We start from the raw sequence: 15,541 nt of genomic DNA, 5'->3' as shown, positions 1-15,541 counted from the left end.
TGGTGCTCATGTCTCACTCGCACATGAAATTCAGTCAGTCGTGTTTACTTCATATCACACTTTCATCTTTCGAAAGTAAATTTAATGTCTTGGGCCCCCCTGTGAGGAGGGGATGACAACCTACCGCGCTGCTGGAGCAAGTGACTCTGACGACTCGGACGACGATTTTGACAGTCACTCACCTCTGAGAAAAAAGTTGCGAAGTTGTGAATCTTCCTTCTTTATTCCAGACTCGGTAATATCGAAATAACTAATAATTGGGCTACATTCACTACGTCACGCATGGCTATTATGTACTAACACATTAAGAAATCAGTGTAAAATGCTTTTGTTATGTCACCGGTACAGGAATTTGACATGGCGAATCCACCCATGACCTCCGTGAGACGCTATGGAATTGGACGAGGGATACTCCGACAAGATGTAAGGGATTTTGATGATGCAGAAATGCAAAATTCCAACCGTCACCCGAATATAGGTCATGGTTACTCCATGGCTGGACAATCATCGATGGAGGACAAACAGGCAGAAACGTCTCCACTCACGATCGGCGTGGCAATTAATACACAATTTGATACTGACAAATGCCCTCAGAATTATCCCAAAAGGAAAACGACTGTAAAATCAATGTATCAGTATCAGTCAGAAAGAAATAATGCCACTTCGGGTAAAGGTATGTGTTTGTTTAGCTCACAACTCTCTAATTTAACATGTCAAAAAGTGCTAAAGTTTTTGAAACTTCCAGATTCACAGTCAGTCTCAAGACGCCTTGCACAAAACATTCCAGATTCGAAAAATGAATGTCCACCTGGAATGAAGACTGATTATTTTTTGATGCACTCACTTTCCAAGAGTGAACAGATGGAATTCATACCGCACATTGATCCAATAATGGCTGGAATTTCATTTTCTCACATACGATCGGCTTGGAATTGTAATTTGAGTTTTAATTTTCAATATTAATCTGTTTACTGAGATATGTTTTCTATCGAATTATTTTTTTAGCTAACAAAAGTATATCACAAGAATGCAAAAATGCGTATGTAAAGTCCACCAACCCACTCTGCTTGGGGTTGTTTCTTATGATGCGAAGTTTTGATTTTGTTCATTCGTACAAACCCGAAAAAATTCTGTGCTGCGAAGGTATACAATACATTTCTTAAAACAAGATGATATGATGCATTTTATAATTATGCAAAGTACACGGATATCACATTGATCTCTTGATGTAATTACAGTGATTTGTGAATTGAAAACGTATCTAAGTGGCACTACCTCGTGGGAATCACAACTGACCAAAGATACTCAGAAATTGGCTTTTCATCTCGTTTTAACTTACAGGAAAATGGATCTCAAAAACTTGATAGTTGAGGTCTTTAAACTTAAAGAAATCCAAGATGAGCTGTTTGAAGAGATCAAACTATTATCGAAACGAGGTTTATTTAAACAGGTGAGTTGCCTGTTGTGATTAATTTATATATCTCAGGTATGATGTACTGTTGTTATATACAAATTTGTGGTTGTTTGCAGGCATTGTGGGGTTCACTTGCCTTGGAGTTATTTTCCTTTGACATTCATGACTTTTTAATGGCCATGATTTTACAAGATCAATTCAATTATGTGGAAGAATACTTCAATCACAAGGGTGCAAGACAGCTATTACTGAGCGTGATTGGGTTTATTGATCAGATTGCTTCAAATCGGAATATTGGAAACTGGTGGTCGACGTATGCACGGTGAGCTCAAAATACTCATAACCCAAATGTCCTAAATACCTATAATAATAGCTATTCATACAATATTACATGTTGTGTTAATGCTGTTATTTATATTAATATAGAAAATACAACATTCCAGCTACTAAAGTTCAAGCTAAATTTACTTCGCGAACATTGGCAAAATTAGTGGAACGCTTTGCCAATAAATACAACATTGCTCCAGCAGCGTTCCCAAATATCACCAAAGGCCAAAGATTTGCGGAGATGCGACACTTATTTTATAAAAAATTCACCGAAGCCAGTTCTGACATGAGTCCGTCATACTTTATTGCATCTAAAGCTATTTCAGCTATATGTATATTGTATATTTACAATTGATTTATCATTTAAACTATTTAATATTTCAGGCGATGAAAACTTTCAAGAAGTTGTCGCGACTCTAATCAACGACGATTTTGACTTGACTAAGGAGGCAATGCATCTCATGAACGTACATGCGGGTGTTGAATTTGGAGTTGGCTTTGCCAAGACGCATAATATTCCTGAAGATTGGCTACCATCGGATGTTCAACGATGGCTTAAAAATGGACCACAAATGACGATAATAGATGAAGATTGGGAAGTCGAGACATCTAGCTCAACGCAATCTATCTTTCGTAAGGTTAAATACGAAAAAAAACAATTTTTGTGACATAAAAATACATGCACTTTTTTGTATCACAGGTACACCAACTCAGCACACTGACAGCAGCCGTATTGCAGGACCATCGAACGATGAAAACCAACATACTGCTGACACTATTTCCACAAATAATACAAGCAATTTGAACTACTCTATTCCGTCGCAAATTCACATCAAAATTGTGTCTTGCTTGGATGATTTCAACTTATTCATGCAACACATCAAACAAGAATTGGCGAGTAAAAATCCCGTGTTAGTAGGTGTGGATTCAGAATGGCACCCGTGCCGATCGACGACTGCTGCAGTGCTTCAACTTGCATTTGAAAGGCAAATATTTCTCATCGATCTATTTACATTGAGAACGACTATTCAAGTTACCAGCACTCCAAATCCTTTTGAAACTATGTTATCTGATTTTTTCGCTTGTGAGGTTAGTATTTTTTCTAATAATTAATTAAAAGTACATAAATTATTATTAATCCATTGGTTTAGAAAATCATAAAACTTGGATACGACATCAATAACGATTTCAAAATGTTAAGCCCAGTGTCTGAACACTGGTGTAATCTGAAATCAATGTCGAAAGGCATCCTCGATTTGAAGACTTTACAAATGGATATTCTTAGACGACGCTCAAATTTTTTCCCCTTTTCAAATGCTCGATCTACAGATCGTGGATTAAGTGAGGTATTAAATATGATGTTAACGATAGCATAAGGTGCATGACTTTTCGATGGATTAGCGCAATTTTTGATAATGCAAAATATAGTTGGTGCAGATATGTCTTGCAAAGAGTTTGAATAAGGGTGAGCAGTTTTCTAACTGGGAAAGAAGACCCTTGCGACAATCTCAGATTTCCTATGCTGCTACGGACGCTTATTGTCTTTTAGAGATTTGTATGTTACAATTTGAATTGGATTACTGTGAATAGGATTATTTCTAAGTATTTTATGAATTAATTTATATACAATACAGTTAATGTCATCACCGAAGGAGATAAAATAACCCCAATTGGACTGAATGATTTTATCAAAGCCACTCAAACTCAGACTTTGGATGCCCAAAAATGTCGAAAATTACGGGCCCCCATTGAAATCATTCATTCAGTATTTTCTAATAAAATGCAAAATTGGTCCAGAGCGTGGTCGACTGATGCGAATGAGTCAACGAACAATCCTGCTACGAGGACAGTTGAGACTGTTGAAATCGTGTGTGATACCATGCTAGAGGGTAAACATGCATACATATATATGTTCCAAGTTCCGTCACTATTACAGATACGGGGCTATACAGCATTTAGGTATGTATCTATTAAATATTCTTAATATTAAGGTCTTGGAAAATTGTTGCGGAGTTTCGGATTGAAAACTTTCATCAAAGAGAGGAATTCTGTGGATGCATTATATCCCAGTCGACTTTCTAAATCTACTGGGACAGTTGTAATTACTCGAGGCAAAAACCAGTACAATGACGTAATATCATTTTCAATAATAAAGGCTGCACTTATAATTGATCAATTATTTAATGAATGTATTTTGGTATGATCTCAGTTGCTTTCGGTGTTATCGACTGACCAAGTTACTTATGTAAATTCAAATCTTTACACGGACCAAATTATCGAAGTCTTGGATTACTTTAAAATTGCTATTCACCCAAGCGATTGTCACAGAATATGCTTTGTAAGTGGAGAGTACAATATTAGAGTCTCAAGTACTTGATTAATTGAATTTATTCATTTGGTTAGTTCTGCAATAATAACGTGTTCATCAAAGCGTCAAAAGAATTCATACATAAACTTGTTCAGCGTCGGGGTTATAAAAAATCAAAGATGTTAACGGACGATGCCTTGTCGTCTGTAGTTCATAGACCTCCATTGGAAATGATTATTTGTGTAGACGATGCATTGAGGAGATGGTGTCTACGTCCTGAGAAAGACATTGTCATCAAAGGATCCGAAAACAGGATGACGCCTATTGCATTTACTCCGTCAGGTATTCATTTTTCAGTATTTCACAATTTGCAATATTATAATTAAGTATCGCTATCTGAATTTTGTTGTGTTGCAATTTTTTGCACGTCATACTACAGGAAAACAAATTGAAATCAATCGAATCAATCCTCATCTTTTGGATTCCTATATTGACGAATTTCTTTACATTTGTGATTCTTGCGGTCTTTGTTACTGGAGTAGCAAACAAATTGAGGAAATGATGCTCAACGATAAATCTCAAGCTCAAATGAAACCCTCAAGTGAGACCTTGGTGCGAAATGATTAATTTCAACAATATTTTAAGACTGACCATATGCGTTTGTACTAGTGTGACGAGTATGTGATGCAACTATATATTTTCAAATATTGATATAATTTTACACTTGAGTACAAACTTTGTATACATACATATTAGATAATTTTAGTCAGATAAGATACATATTTTTTGCAAATAGTTTTCCGAATTTGCAATGCATTAGTGTAGTCGGATTATGTATCTCCTCCATGATGTTCAAGAATTACTTTATTTATTGACATAGTCTTATTTTACCACTTATAATTTCCTAAACTATAATACTATACTTATAATAATAGGTCATAATAAAGTGAAATACATTTCGGAAATTGTTGGAAGTTTGCCTTGCTGGACCTACTCTTGAATCAGAACAACTCGATACTGCATTACTGAGTTTCTCCACAACATCAATTTCCTAAATAAATATTTAGCATAAACTGTGCGAGGGTGTTGGTGGAGAAAAACTTTCCCTATTTCTCATCGTATTAGCTGAAATTGTTATTTTTTGTGCGATTTGCAACAAGAGCAAACCAGAACCAGTTCGACCTGCGTCATTCGCGTTTCTTTGGAGCAAGCAGCAGCAGACTTGAAATCCCCGATAGTTTGGTCTGTCTGGCTGGGCATGCAGGAGAAGGGAGTAAATAGGCAGGGGTACCCGTTCCAGTTTCAAAGAAAATATAAAAGGCAGGGAAAGTGGACGCCAAAGAGCTATTCTCCACTTGTTGAGCCCAGAGTAGAGAGACAGTTCCGGCTCCAGAATAGCTTTCTCTGTCTCAATTTCCCCTTTCACCTTTAACTTGCTCAACGTGCAACCAAAGAATTAAAAGATCACTACGACACAATGATCTGGCCTGGGGTTACGTCACTGCTTATCATCTCACTAATTTGGGAGCTACAGGCGACTGCTGACCAGGATGACCTGTTGGCGTCCTTGTCCTTGGGTTCCTTGGGGGATGATATGAGCCCACCCTTGAGCGAAGAAGATGGTTTGACCATTCTTGGAACAGGATCCGTGGACCCTGCAACAACTTTGAACTGTCACCGACGATTGTACTCATACAAGGTGTGCACTCCTTTTCGTTGATATTATTATTCGTTCATTTGAAATTGTCATATTACAACAACTGTCAACTGTGCATTTATGTGTGCAGGTTACAAAAACGGACGCCAACGGGAAAACGTGTTGGGACAACGTCAAACTTTTTGCATGGTAATATATACATAAATTGGGGCTGATTTTTACAGAACATTCAGGCTACGTCATTCTTTTGTATTGCACTATATTTACAGCTGGGGTCGATGCGATTCCAATGAGGTAATAAGGCTTTGTCTTTTCTTTCCCTTCATCATCTCTCTCGCCCCCAACGGCGAACAAAATTGGTCAGAGCTTTAATGTACAAGTTTTGTGGAGTGCTCCCTAATTGAACAAGTGCCACTTTACCAACTTTGTTCTCCATTTATCTTTTGTTTCTATTTAGATTCCAGATTTTCGGTTTCCTTACAAAAAGAGTCACCACCCAGTTTGCCTCTACGGCTCTCGGAAACCAAACTCTGCAATTTTGAAGAATTGCGATGCTGATGTGCAACCTGGAACTGAACGGTATTTGCACACATACATATTTAGGATTAGTTCCCAATCTTTGTTAAGTAGGTATTTGAAAGATGGAAAATTACCCACTTTCTCTCCACAGATATGACTATGAAGAAGCTGAAACTTGTCTCTGCTCGGTGTGCAAATCTTCTGTGGCTAGTTGTGAGGGGTTGAGATATCGTGGAGTTCGATCTGGGTCTGGTGGTCCAGCACCATAAGCTGTCCTCGATACATGTAATCTCATTATTATATGACATCATAATGGTGCTGCAGAAATTTAGGTGTGAATTTATGTAATGACGACAATTAAATCACTGTTGACAAAATTATTATTGGAATTTGTTCTCCTCTCTATCGTACTCCTTGTCTACATATATACCTGTGTACTTATGTATATGTGAAGTATGTACTAAATAGCTTAGTGCTTCTCATCCCAGTAATAGAAAAATTTCAAAATCTGTCATCCTTGCCCACTTTTAAAACCATTTACACGGTTTAATCAATGGAAATATTAATACGACATTGCTATTGTTAGGCCGCTTCATCTGTAGTATGTGCATTCCAAACTATGGGATATTTAGAATGCTTGACTTAATAAATGTTGTAGATGGCTATCCTCGGTCAAATGCATTCCTTTCGTGGCACAATTGAGGCACAAACGTAATAGAAATACAATATAATTTTATTACTTGTTGTGGGATTGGATCAGCAAATTGTTATATTTCCAGATATGAATAGTGACGAAATATATGTAACCTATTTAATGAGAAACTTTTAATAAAAAAATGCTCCAAACATTGGTAAATTCACACAATTTTATTCCAAGTCACACGTCTCATTTTTGCATGGCCTTCTACTTTACTCTGTGATACAGACTTTCTTCACTCCTCCTCCGTCTCTATGATTCATCCATCATGGTCGTTTTATATATATTTCAGTGCACACATATTTGCTTTCTTCCAACACAATGCATTTTTCTTTCTGCATTCATGCACAAGATTATAGTTTCTTCAAGGCTAAGCTATGTATGTTTCTTCTTTCAGAAAGTCTCAACTTCCCCCAATCCTGAAAAAATGTATTGCATACTTATACGTAAGCGACCATACTTAGGTATGTATGCATTAGTACGTCATGAAATAGCTCTGTTTCTCGAATTATTAACCAACTTATTTAAAATCACAATCCTTTTATGTTCTTTCAACTGCGATTTTGCCTTGTTGAGCACAACCCTGTCCGGCTTAAACAAAGCCCCCTCAGAGAAATGCCATGTATGGGTAATCCGGGTTTGACGCCCACGAGAAACGGATTTTATCCGCTGACATTTCGTTACCCCATGGAATGCGAACAGAGTAGAAATGTGTACTGTTCTGCCAGTAGGAAGTGAAGCAGACTCAATTAGACAACCTTCATACCTCCTTCAAAAATCGGGGAGAGGTGATAAGTGGGTTGAATCGAAATAATTAAATGTGAAATATGTATTCACCTTCCGCATTCCATCCACCACGTTGATGAACTTTCACCCCCCACGGCAGTTTCATTTCTCCTCAGTTCTCACAATGTGTACGGAGCTTTCACTCTTTCCAACGAGTTATGTACATGGGATGTTCTCTGGATTGGACGTTTTAATGGAAAAATATTAATATGTGACTTCCCTTCGTCATGAGGAACCTTGGGGGTTTGAATCTGAAGCAATGGGATATTGCGAAGGGAAAAAGAACATGGACGTCTATCAATATACGTATGATTTCAATAACAATTAGCACAATCTCATTTGTAGTAAAACAATGCTATGCACATATTTGGGATGCTGAAAGTTTCCGTCAAAAACAAATTTTATTTCACTAAATAAAACAGTACCTGCAATACATATAGACATATACATATACATGTTTAATATGTGGGAGTACATTTTCATGTAGAGTAAATACATTAAAATTTTTAATTTGGATTTATATTTACATACATTACACTAGCCGTTTTACATTAATATCGTTGTTGAGAATACTAACGCATTTGAGTAAATAATTTATGACAGGTTTAGTACCAATATATTTACATATGCGCGTGGGTGTAATGCCAAATGATTTGAAATAGTACTTGCTCCTGCTGCTAAACGCACGGATTGGGTGACGAATTCATCAATAATAATTATGTGAGTCTTACCTACGACACTACTACATACACGTATACACACACCAAAGTGTTGACTAATGTTCAAGGTACATGGATAAGAGAACTGGTAGATACAATGTAATGACGACATTTAAATACATCTACTGAAACAAGACAATCACATGAAAATGCGTATATAAATAAGCACTCTGCAGACTCACTCGCCACCACTTCGGTGCTGGAGTGAAAGTGATAAGACATGCCTATGTATTATGTACCTGCGGGTTTATCAGAACAGGATTTAGACAGCCAAAACTTTGATTGGCAGACAGAGGAAGAGAAGTAAATACACACATACTACATATTTAGTAAACTATATACATAATAGGATGGCTTTACGATAAACCTGGTAAAGCTGAAAGTGAAAGTGAAAGCGCAAAACATAAGTTTACTTATTTCCAAACGTTTTCGGAGAGCAAAATCAACATTTAAACCTGAAAATGACAATGCAAGAATATGACACAAAATATCTAGTATTTCAATTGAAGCGTCCTTATTTCGAATAATTTATCAACATCAAATAATTTGCCTTGAATATACTGCTACTTGATTATAATTTAGTTCCGAGTCAAACTCTGTACGATTTTTTAAATTGAGTTTTTTCTGTAATTTGGCGTAGATAATTGTGAAAGGTGAAGGAATCAGCAATAATTAAACGACCGCAAGAACAGTAATGTGCAATATATTTCCAATTTAGAGTGCCAATAACTTTCCAATTAAGCGTGCTAATAACCTTCCTAGTCCATTGTGTCACCATCAGCACCTAGTCCTTTTTACAATGATAACAGGAGCAAGATTTGGCTGATTTAAAGACCAGCTCTCGAGGTCCGTCAACACAAATCACGTTCACGGTGACATCCTCGGTTTCCTGAAATCAAAGCAAGCATTGAATTTTAGTTCTCTCAATTTTACTTTGCGCTCCACATGTGCAAATATTCGACTTATATGTGACGTGTAACTCAGTCACGAGGAGCAAAGTATCAAAAATATGTACGTATTTATGAAGAAAATCAATTTTAGATGTAAACCAAGATATTTTTATTCTTGTATCTGCACAACTCATGACTTTGATACTATGTAAATACATACACTGGTCTTTACATATATCATTGCGGTTGTCAGTACTGACTGAATACGTTGATTTCACGTCACACATACACGGCGTAAGATGAGATCTTAGGATTAGTCAAGTTAGCTATTTTCTTCTAATAATAAATAAGTTTACAAACCATGATTGAACAGCATTGTCCAACCGACGTAATTGATTGGGAAGGGTTGTTTTGGAGGCGATACCATGCTGAAGGGACTGCAGTTATGAAACAGGCGAAAAGTAAAATACATATTTTTTATTAGCTGGAGAGTTAGAATCGAGTAATTTTCTATCGTCGTTTGAACTGATCAATTACCTGCGAATGATTCACAGTAACCCCGACAGGCCTGTAATACGTATATACATACATGTATTTAATTAACATGCTCAAATGTAAAAGCACATATCGTCACTGTATGTTCAAAAGTTATCAAATCAATTTAGGGGATATGTGCGACTCCATAACTGAACATAACCTGTCACGAGACACGTCTTTTATTTCCCCCATTTTCATCGGACAACTTTTCTTTCCAGTTGGTTTTAAGGGCGATAACTGTTACACGAACAGCGACGATATGTAGCGTTGGATTAAATTGTGTTTAATTTGGAATTATATGTACATTAGTTGTAATTGTAAAATCCACACATTCCGGGATTGTTACTTTCCTCGTATGTCCTGAAATGAGAATTGGTTAGTGAAGGGCAAACGGATTAGTATCATTCTCAACGAAATATCATGAAACATGTCAGAATTCATTATCTTTTGCAAGTGATGATCTGACCAACGGTTTAGCGAGATTTGTGTTCAAACGCAAATTGAGACTTTTAATAGTATTCACAATTTTATCACGCCCACCTTGACATATGTATTACGCGAGGTCAACTTTCAACTTTTCACGCACATTGCTTTCATTAGTAGTCAAGAAGAATAAAACATCATAGAATTTCATAGCAGCATCTCCTACAGCTTGAGACATACTTACATACATACGTTTGTACATTCCATATGCTAGGAATAATCTCACAATGCTATGCTCTTCTCCTTGTCTTCAAACGAAGTTAAACTTCAAGACTAATAAATGTTCTTTACAACATTCTAATCAAACCTTTGAAAGCTTCGTTTGAACTAACATTTCATTCGAAGCGGGTTCATCCAAGCCCCTCAGTTTTTGATATAAATCACGACGAGAAGGTTCAAGACAAGAGGAGAACATTTTGACAAGAAATCGCTCAACATTATTCAGGATAAAGGAATAAAGTTCTTGAAACGTGCTACTGGCCGAGCACTACTGTGAGCTGACAATGAGATGCATGTATGTATGCATAATACTGACACTGTATGCTATGTAAAAAGGAAGGCAAATATTGCATCGCGGAGATCACAGTATTAAGTAAAATACGTATGTGAAAATATTCACCAAGAGAGTTTGAGAGATGATCATCTTATGATGCTCATGTTATAAAGCTGTCTGGGAAGTGATACATGTGCTAATGGGATGTGATGAGAAACTACTTACTACACTAGAATCAATGATCCTTCACTCTCACCCACTACACGACGAGGCGAGGAGGTGGAGACGGGTAATGTTTTATGAAAGTTGTGATCGTGTCGTCAGAATTTGGAATTTTAGTAAACTCGTGCTCGAGAAAGAATTTGCGTCTCAACGAAATGAGACTCATGGGAGAGAGGATTAAGGAGAAATTTCTAGCGCAGACATCGTATGTAAGTATAGATGTGAACTTCCATGAATTTGTGATGAGCTGCTGTTGGGAAAACTAATCCCGGTTGAGTGCAAAGTATATAAAATGTGATTGAAAGTCACTTTAAACGGAATGAAGGAAACGAGATTAGGCCAATCATCTACTTTCAATTGAACAGAGACAATGAAATGTTGCAATGTGCAATCCCTGCGGCTGGCTGCTCTTTATTATGTTTAGTTCAGTATAAATACCTAAAATTAATTGCTTGTGATTTCTCCAATCCAAATACACTTGAATGTATCAAGTAGCCCCATTCTCATTTCATCTTTTCAGGTGAAAGTCTTGCAATTCGCAAATATGTACAAATCAAGACGCGAATCAGTACTAAACATTGCCAAATAAAACATCCAGGCATAGTAAATAATATCAGGAAACGCATAGTCCAGAACTAATAGTATGGACTGCTACATATGTATGATGAGCACATACCCAAAAGATGACATCCAGGCCGCTCCCACGTGTGACGACCTCCCAGATCTGCATTTGCGGAGGAGATGAAGGCAAAAACTGCCATCGTCACCACTAGAGTCGCCCACCAGCACAACTGTCCCTTCTGCATTGTGGCCATATTTTGTTCTGCCATCGCCTAGTCGTCGTTCCTGTGGAATTAATTGACTCGATTATGTGATTTTCCCTCACTCACTCGTGAACTGATTACATTAGACAAAACGCGTCACCCACCACGCTCACCAAACCACCATTATCCTAAACACATTCTTACTTTGTTTGTCGCAATCAATTAGGAGCACCAAAGACGGGGTAGATATGATGACATGAATAATGAGGCTTGCTAATTTTGCTCCTTAACTTTCTAACTTTGTCATTCGATTAATGATTTGGGGGAATAGTTTCAAATGTGAAAACTACGTCTCAGAGTAGATTACATACATTTATTCGCAGCCGTCCACCACGGATGTCACAAGGTAATCTTGCTAAGTAATATTTAAATAGTAGGTCTTGACGTATGTATTTACTTAATAACAACAGGTATTAATATCGTATAAGAACAAACCTGACACCGGAAAATGCCTTTTTCTGTCAGGATACGTTTTCAAAAGGCAATTACTATACTATACTACGTAACTTGTTGACCAAGTAGCTTTTGAGTGAGACAAGGCTGTCAAATTCATTTATTCTCATTTTATGAGTTTACGAGCTGGAAAACGGTAGAAAAAGAGAATTTTGAGAAGTAATTAAAAACTGCTCTCGAAAATGAAAGCAGATGATGAAAATCGGATTTTAATTTATGAAACAGCACATCTCAAGTTGTTGAACCAACTTCAATGAACGCCGATCAGGTTGGTACAAAGAATGAGATATAGCAATTGACGTCTCCTTCCTACGTATATTCTGCTGTTGCTTATACTTTTACTTCTTGGTGACTAGCAATGCAATACGTGCTTCTTGGTTGGAGACGAGAAAATTATAATTGGATTTGAATTGAAAGAAAACAGTATTTCTTCAGGATTATGTCGGATGAAGAAAAAGAACTCAAGTTTTAGCGACCAACGAACTCTTCCGCTTTCCTTCTCGCCTTTAGTTAAAAGAGCCTTCATTGAAAGTGTCAATGTATTTTGTACTTGAAATATTTAATCCTAAAATTTAATGAGGGAGGTTCCACATTATGTATTCACCTTCCTTTTACAACTCTGTGCAGCCCAAATTTGTAGTCCTCTTGAGATTCTGGAGAACTAGGACAATTCAAGATCGCACTTGAAGACGTGTGCTGAGAAAGTTGTTGGCATATGTACTTGCTCGTATTTAACGAGAAATGATTTTACAGCTTGCATAAAAAGAGCAATTTGATAGAAATAGCGTCATGAAAGATAAAGTAAGAACTGAATAAGCTTCTTGTTGATTCGCTTGTTTCGATAAGCTTTTAAGCCCAAATTCATCATAAACTTCTGTTCCAATTCTGATATTTCTGACGACTACAGTTTCTCCCTATTCAATTACACACTGTTCGAGCTTGAGAGTTGGACCAAATGTGAATACCGTACGTGCTAAATTGCCAGTTTGAAGGCTACTTTAGTACAAATAGAAGGAAAGTTTAACCTAACCAACACTTCAATAAATATGAAGTGGGATAGTAAAATAGTAATAACCACCAACGACGGATGGATGGATGAGACATGTGAAAGAGACGCAATCTCAAATTCACTTTAAGCAAGCAACAGTTTGCAAGGTTCACAATGAATCATAGTTTGTGGCATCGTCGACACCAAACTACTTGTTATGCCGTATTTGACAAAGAGCCCACGCTTATTTGTGAAATCAATGGTGAGATTCAAGCCTACGCAACATTTGTTTCAATTTATGTTGATGAACAAAGTTTTTCATCCCTTTATAAACAAAGCCTAGCGAGAATTACAAAAAAAGCTTCTTCAACAATCTCACAACCTTCGAAGGTTATGAAATATAGCAGATAAGTTCGTTCCAATGTGTAAATTAATATAGAGCTCACAAAAGATGCAAGTGAGTTAAAAAAATTAAAATTGTTTTGGTTAGTTTAGTTAGTTAGTTAAACTCATTCATAGGAGAACCTCAACCTTAGATAAAGTGAGACGTTGGGTCGGGGGCACATTGAGAATTATATATTAGGCTGTACAAAGTTGCAAAGATGTAAATATCTAGTCGGATTTATTTTATTTGTTCAGATAAAGTCGAGATTGTTCACCAGGATCATTAATGGCAAGATGAGGCAATCACTCGAACCCAGCCAGACTAATAAATAATGCCGTATTCTACATCAGAGAGTAAAATGAACCAAAATAAATTGATTTATTAACTACGTTTCGCGTGTAATACAGAGAGAAAGAGGAACTTGTGCACGTATGCATGTATAGAATCAATTCCAACACTTTGTCATTCCCCATCTCACTCATTACTTTCCTTGATTCTCTCGGAGCGAGAGACGCAGAAGGGGTGAATTAAGTGCACATTTGACAACAGCCCAAAACCAGTTTGAGGTCCAATTAGCCACAGCTTTTAAGAGTGAGATCAACAACTTTTACATGAGCAAAGGCCTGACCTGATTTGTTGGTCGGTCTAAAAATGTTTGTAGCATTTCTACGTCGCAGGCAATCAGTATAGTTTCTCCGCAGACGGGGACGGGGTGTGAAAATTACTACATGTCATTGCGACAAACTTATAATTACCCAATAATTTTGGTCGAATTGCACACAATCTAATTGTCCAATTACATCCTCGATGCTTATGTCAAACTTTTTCTCGAGACTTTTCTACGTGGCTAATATTTCACAATTACAAAAATAACTTTTAAGCAACCTTTGCATACCTAACTTTCTTAATTTTGATCAAACTCTTATTTCGTAGTAAGCAATTCACAAGTATTTTTTACTGCAAAGTTGGATTAGCTGCGACTGGATTAGATTTTAAAACTTGGAATATGAATAAAACTTGTGCAGCATTAGTTGTGCTAATAAAGAGTATAAGTTTTTTCTACTTACTACTGATAGCCTCGACTTACTTCTGGAGAGCTGGAGTTCCTTTGGTCACAGTTTATATATACGAAAAGGGCAGAAGGGGAGTCCTTATCAATTCAATCTCCTGGGGCAAAGTGATCCTTGCTATTTTTTTGCCAACTTTCGCTGACTTAATTTTATATGAGTTTGAGACTGAATGGAATATTAGCGGTGTAGGATAATGTTAAACCTCGTTTCTGAAATTAATGGATGCTCTTGGCGTCTGCTAGAACTGTAGGATTGATGAGACAAGGCGAAGAGAAAGTGGGCTTATATACCGCCGCCTGGACTTGGAGAGAGACTGAGGGAGCAGAGCTGACTGTTTGGTTCACCACTTGGTCAGGTTGAGCTAAATACCGTTTTGGCTACTTTCTCCCCTTCTTCCTTGCCGTCTTCTTCTCCTTTCGCACACATAGCTTCACAAAAAGGGAAGAATTCCACCCTTCTCCCATTCTCTAAATTGCCAGATGCAGTTTTAACCGACTTACCCCATCCGTCTTCCCCATCAGCCAGATCCACCCACGAGAAGTAGAAGAAAAACACTAGCTCCATCAATGTACTTACTTGTTATGCTAATGCTTGGCTATTTTTAATCTCAAAAGAAAAGTAACCTCATGCATAAGAAACCAGACCTTGAAACTTATCGAGTAATGCATAGCTTTCGATTTGATGTATTTGTAAATTTTATACTGATTTTTTACATCATTAATGACGGAACAAAGTAGAAGATGAATAAACGACGAATAAGCCATCAAGA

General features: G+C 37.0%; 3 protein-coding genes across 6 annotated transcripts; 2 read left to right on the top strand and 1 right to left on the bottom strand.

Moving 5' to 3' along the window:
• LOC110846982 (exonuclease mut-7 homolog) lies at positions 1–5,023 on the top strand. The gene is made up of 16 exons (XM_022093820.2): positions 1–235; positions 349–673; positions 746–934; positions 1,006–1,143; positions 1,239–1,450; positions 1,531–1,736; positions 1,841–2,031; positions 2,126–2,374; positions 2,442–2,830; positions 2,893–3,087; positions 3,170–3,296; positions 3,376–3,630; positions 3,733–3,872; positions 3,951–4,079; positions 4,145–4,391; positions 4,489–5,023. Exons 1-16 carry the CDS (start codon positions 113–115, stop codon positions 4,674–4,676), a joined length of 3,303 nt encoding a protein of 1,100 aa, XP_021949512.1. The 5' UTR covers positions 1–112; the 3' UTR covers positions 4,677–5,023.
• Positions 5,024–5,378: 355 nt separating this feature from the next.
• On the top strand, positions 5,379–7,090 carry LOC110846534 (thyrostimulin beta-5 subunit). The gene is made up of 5 exons (XM_022093316.2): positions 5,379–5,748; positions 5,837–5,895; positions 5,976–6,000; positions 6,164–6,285; positions 6,377–7,090. The coding sequence occupies exons 1-5, from the start codon at positions 5,527–5,529 to the stop codon at positions 6,492–6,494; spliced, it is 546 nt and encodes a 181-aa protein (XP_021949008.1). The 5' UTR covers positions 5,379–5,526; the 3' UTR covers positions 6,495–7,090.
• A 984-nt stretch (positions 7,091–8,074) lies between these two features.
• LOC110846527 (thyrostimulin alpha-2 subunit) lies at positions 8,075–15,107 on the bottom strand. Of its 4 annotated transcripts, none has more exons than XM_022093308.2 (6): positions 14,770–15,107; positions 11,729–11,898; positions 10,159–10,214; positions 9,855–9,885; positions 9,678–9,754; positions 8,075–9,316 (listed from the first exon to the last, which is right to left on the bottom strand). In XM_022093308.2, the coding sequence occupies exons 2-6, from the start codon at positions 11,880–11,882 to the stop codon at positions 9,212–9,214; spliced, it is 423 nt and encodes a 140-aa protein (XP_021949000.1). In that variant the 5' UTR covers positions 11,883–11,898; positions 14,770–15,107; the 3' UTR covers positions 8,075–9,211. The 4 variants fall into 4 exon arrangements, with proteins under 4 accessions (XP_021949000.1, XP_021949001.1, XP_035706007.1 ...); XM_022093309.2 differs by having other exon boundaries at positions 14,790–15,107; XM_035850114.1 differs by lacking the exon at positions 14,770–15,107 and adding an exon at positions 14,598–14,749.
• Between the last annotated feature and the right edge of the window lie 434 nt (positions 15,108–15,541).

Source organism: Folsomia candida, unplaced genomic scaffold (genome assembly GCF_002217175.1).
Source record: "Folsomia candida strain VU population unplaced genomic scaffold, ASM221717v1 Fcan01_Sc003, whole genome shotgun sequence".
In the NCBI taxonomy this organism is placed as follows: domain Eukaryota; kingdom Metazoa; phylum Arthropoda; class Collembola; order Entomobryomorpha; family Isotomidae; genus Folsomia; species Folsomia candida.
This window is presented reverse-complemented; position numbering and strand designations above follow the sequence as displayed.

Excerpts from the sequence above, each read along its gene's own strand:
- LOC110846982 (XM_022093820.2), top strand. The coding sequence starts at position 113 with ATGACAACCTACCGCGCTGCTGGAGCAAGTGACTCTGACGACTCGGAC. Across the intron at positions 2,831-2,892 it reads CTGATTTTTTCGCTTGTGAG|AAAATCATAAAACTTGGATA; the intron begins GTTAGTATTTTT and ends CCATTGGTTTAG. Across the intron at positions 3,088-3,169 it reads CAGATCGTGGATTAAGTGAG|TTGGTGCAGATATGTCTTGC; the intron begins GTATTAAATATG and ends TGCAAAATATAG.
- LOC110846534 (XM_022093316.2), top strand. The coding sequence starts at position 5,527 with ATGATCTGGCCTGGGGTTACGTCACTGCTTATCATCTCACTAATTTGG. Across the intron at positions 5,749-5,836 it reads GACGATTGTACTCATACAAG|GTTACAAAAACGGACGCCAA; the intron begins GTGTGCACTCCT and ends TTATGTGTGCAG. Across the intron at positions 6,001-6,163 it reads GTCGATGCGATTCCAATGAG|ATTCCAGATTTTCGGTTTCC; the intron begins GTAATAAGGCTT and ends GTTTCTATTTAG.
- LOC110846527 (XM_022093308.2), bottom strand. The coding sequence starts at position 11,882 with ATGGCAGAACAAAATATGGCCACAATGCAGAAGGGACAGTTGTGCTGG. Across the intron at positions 10,215-11,728 it reads GCCTGGATGTCATCTTTTGG|GACATACGAGGAAAGTAACA; the intron begins GTATGTGCTCAT and ends TTCTCATTTCAG. Across the intron at positions 9,886-10,158 it reads ATTTTACAATTACAACTAAT|GCCTGTCGGGGTTACTGTGA; the intron begins GTACATATAATT and ends TACGTATTACAG.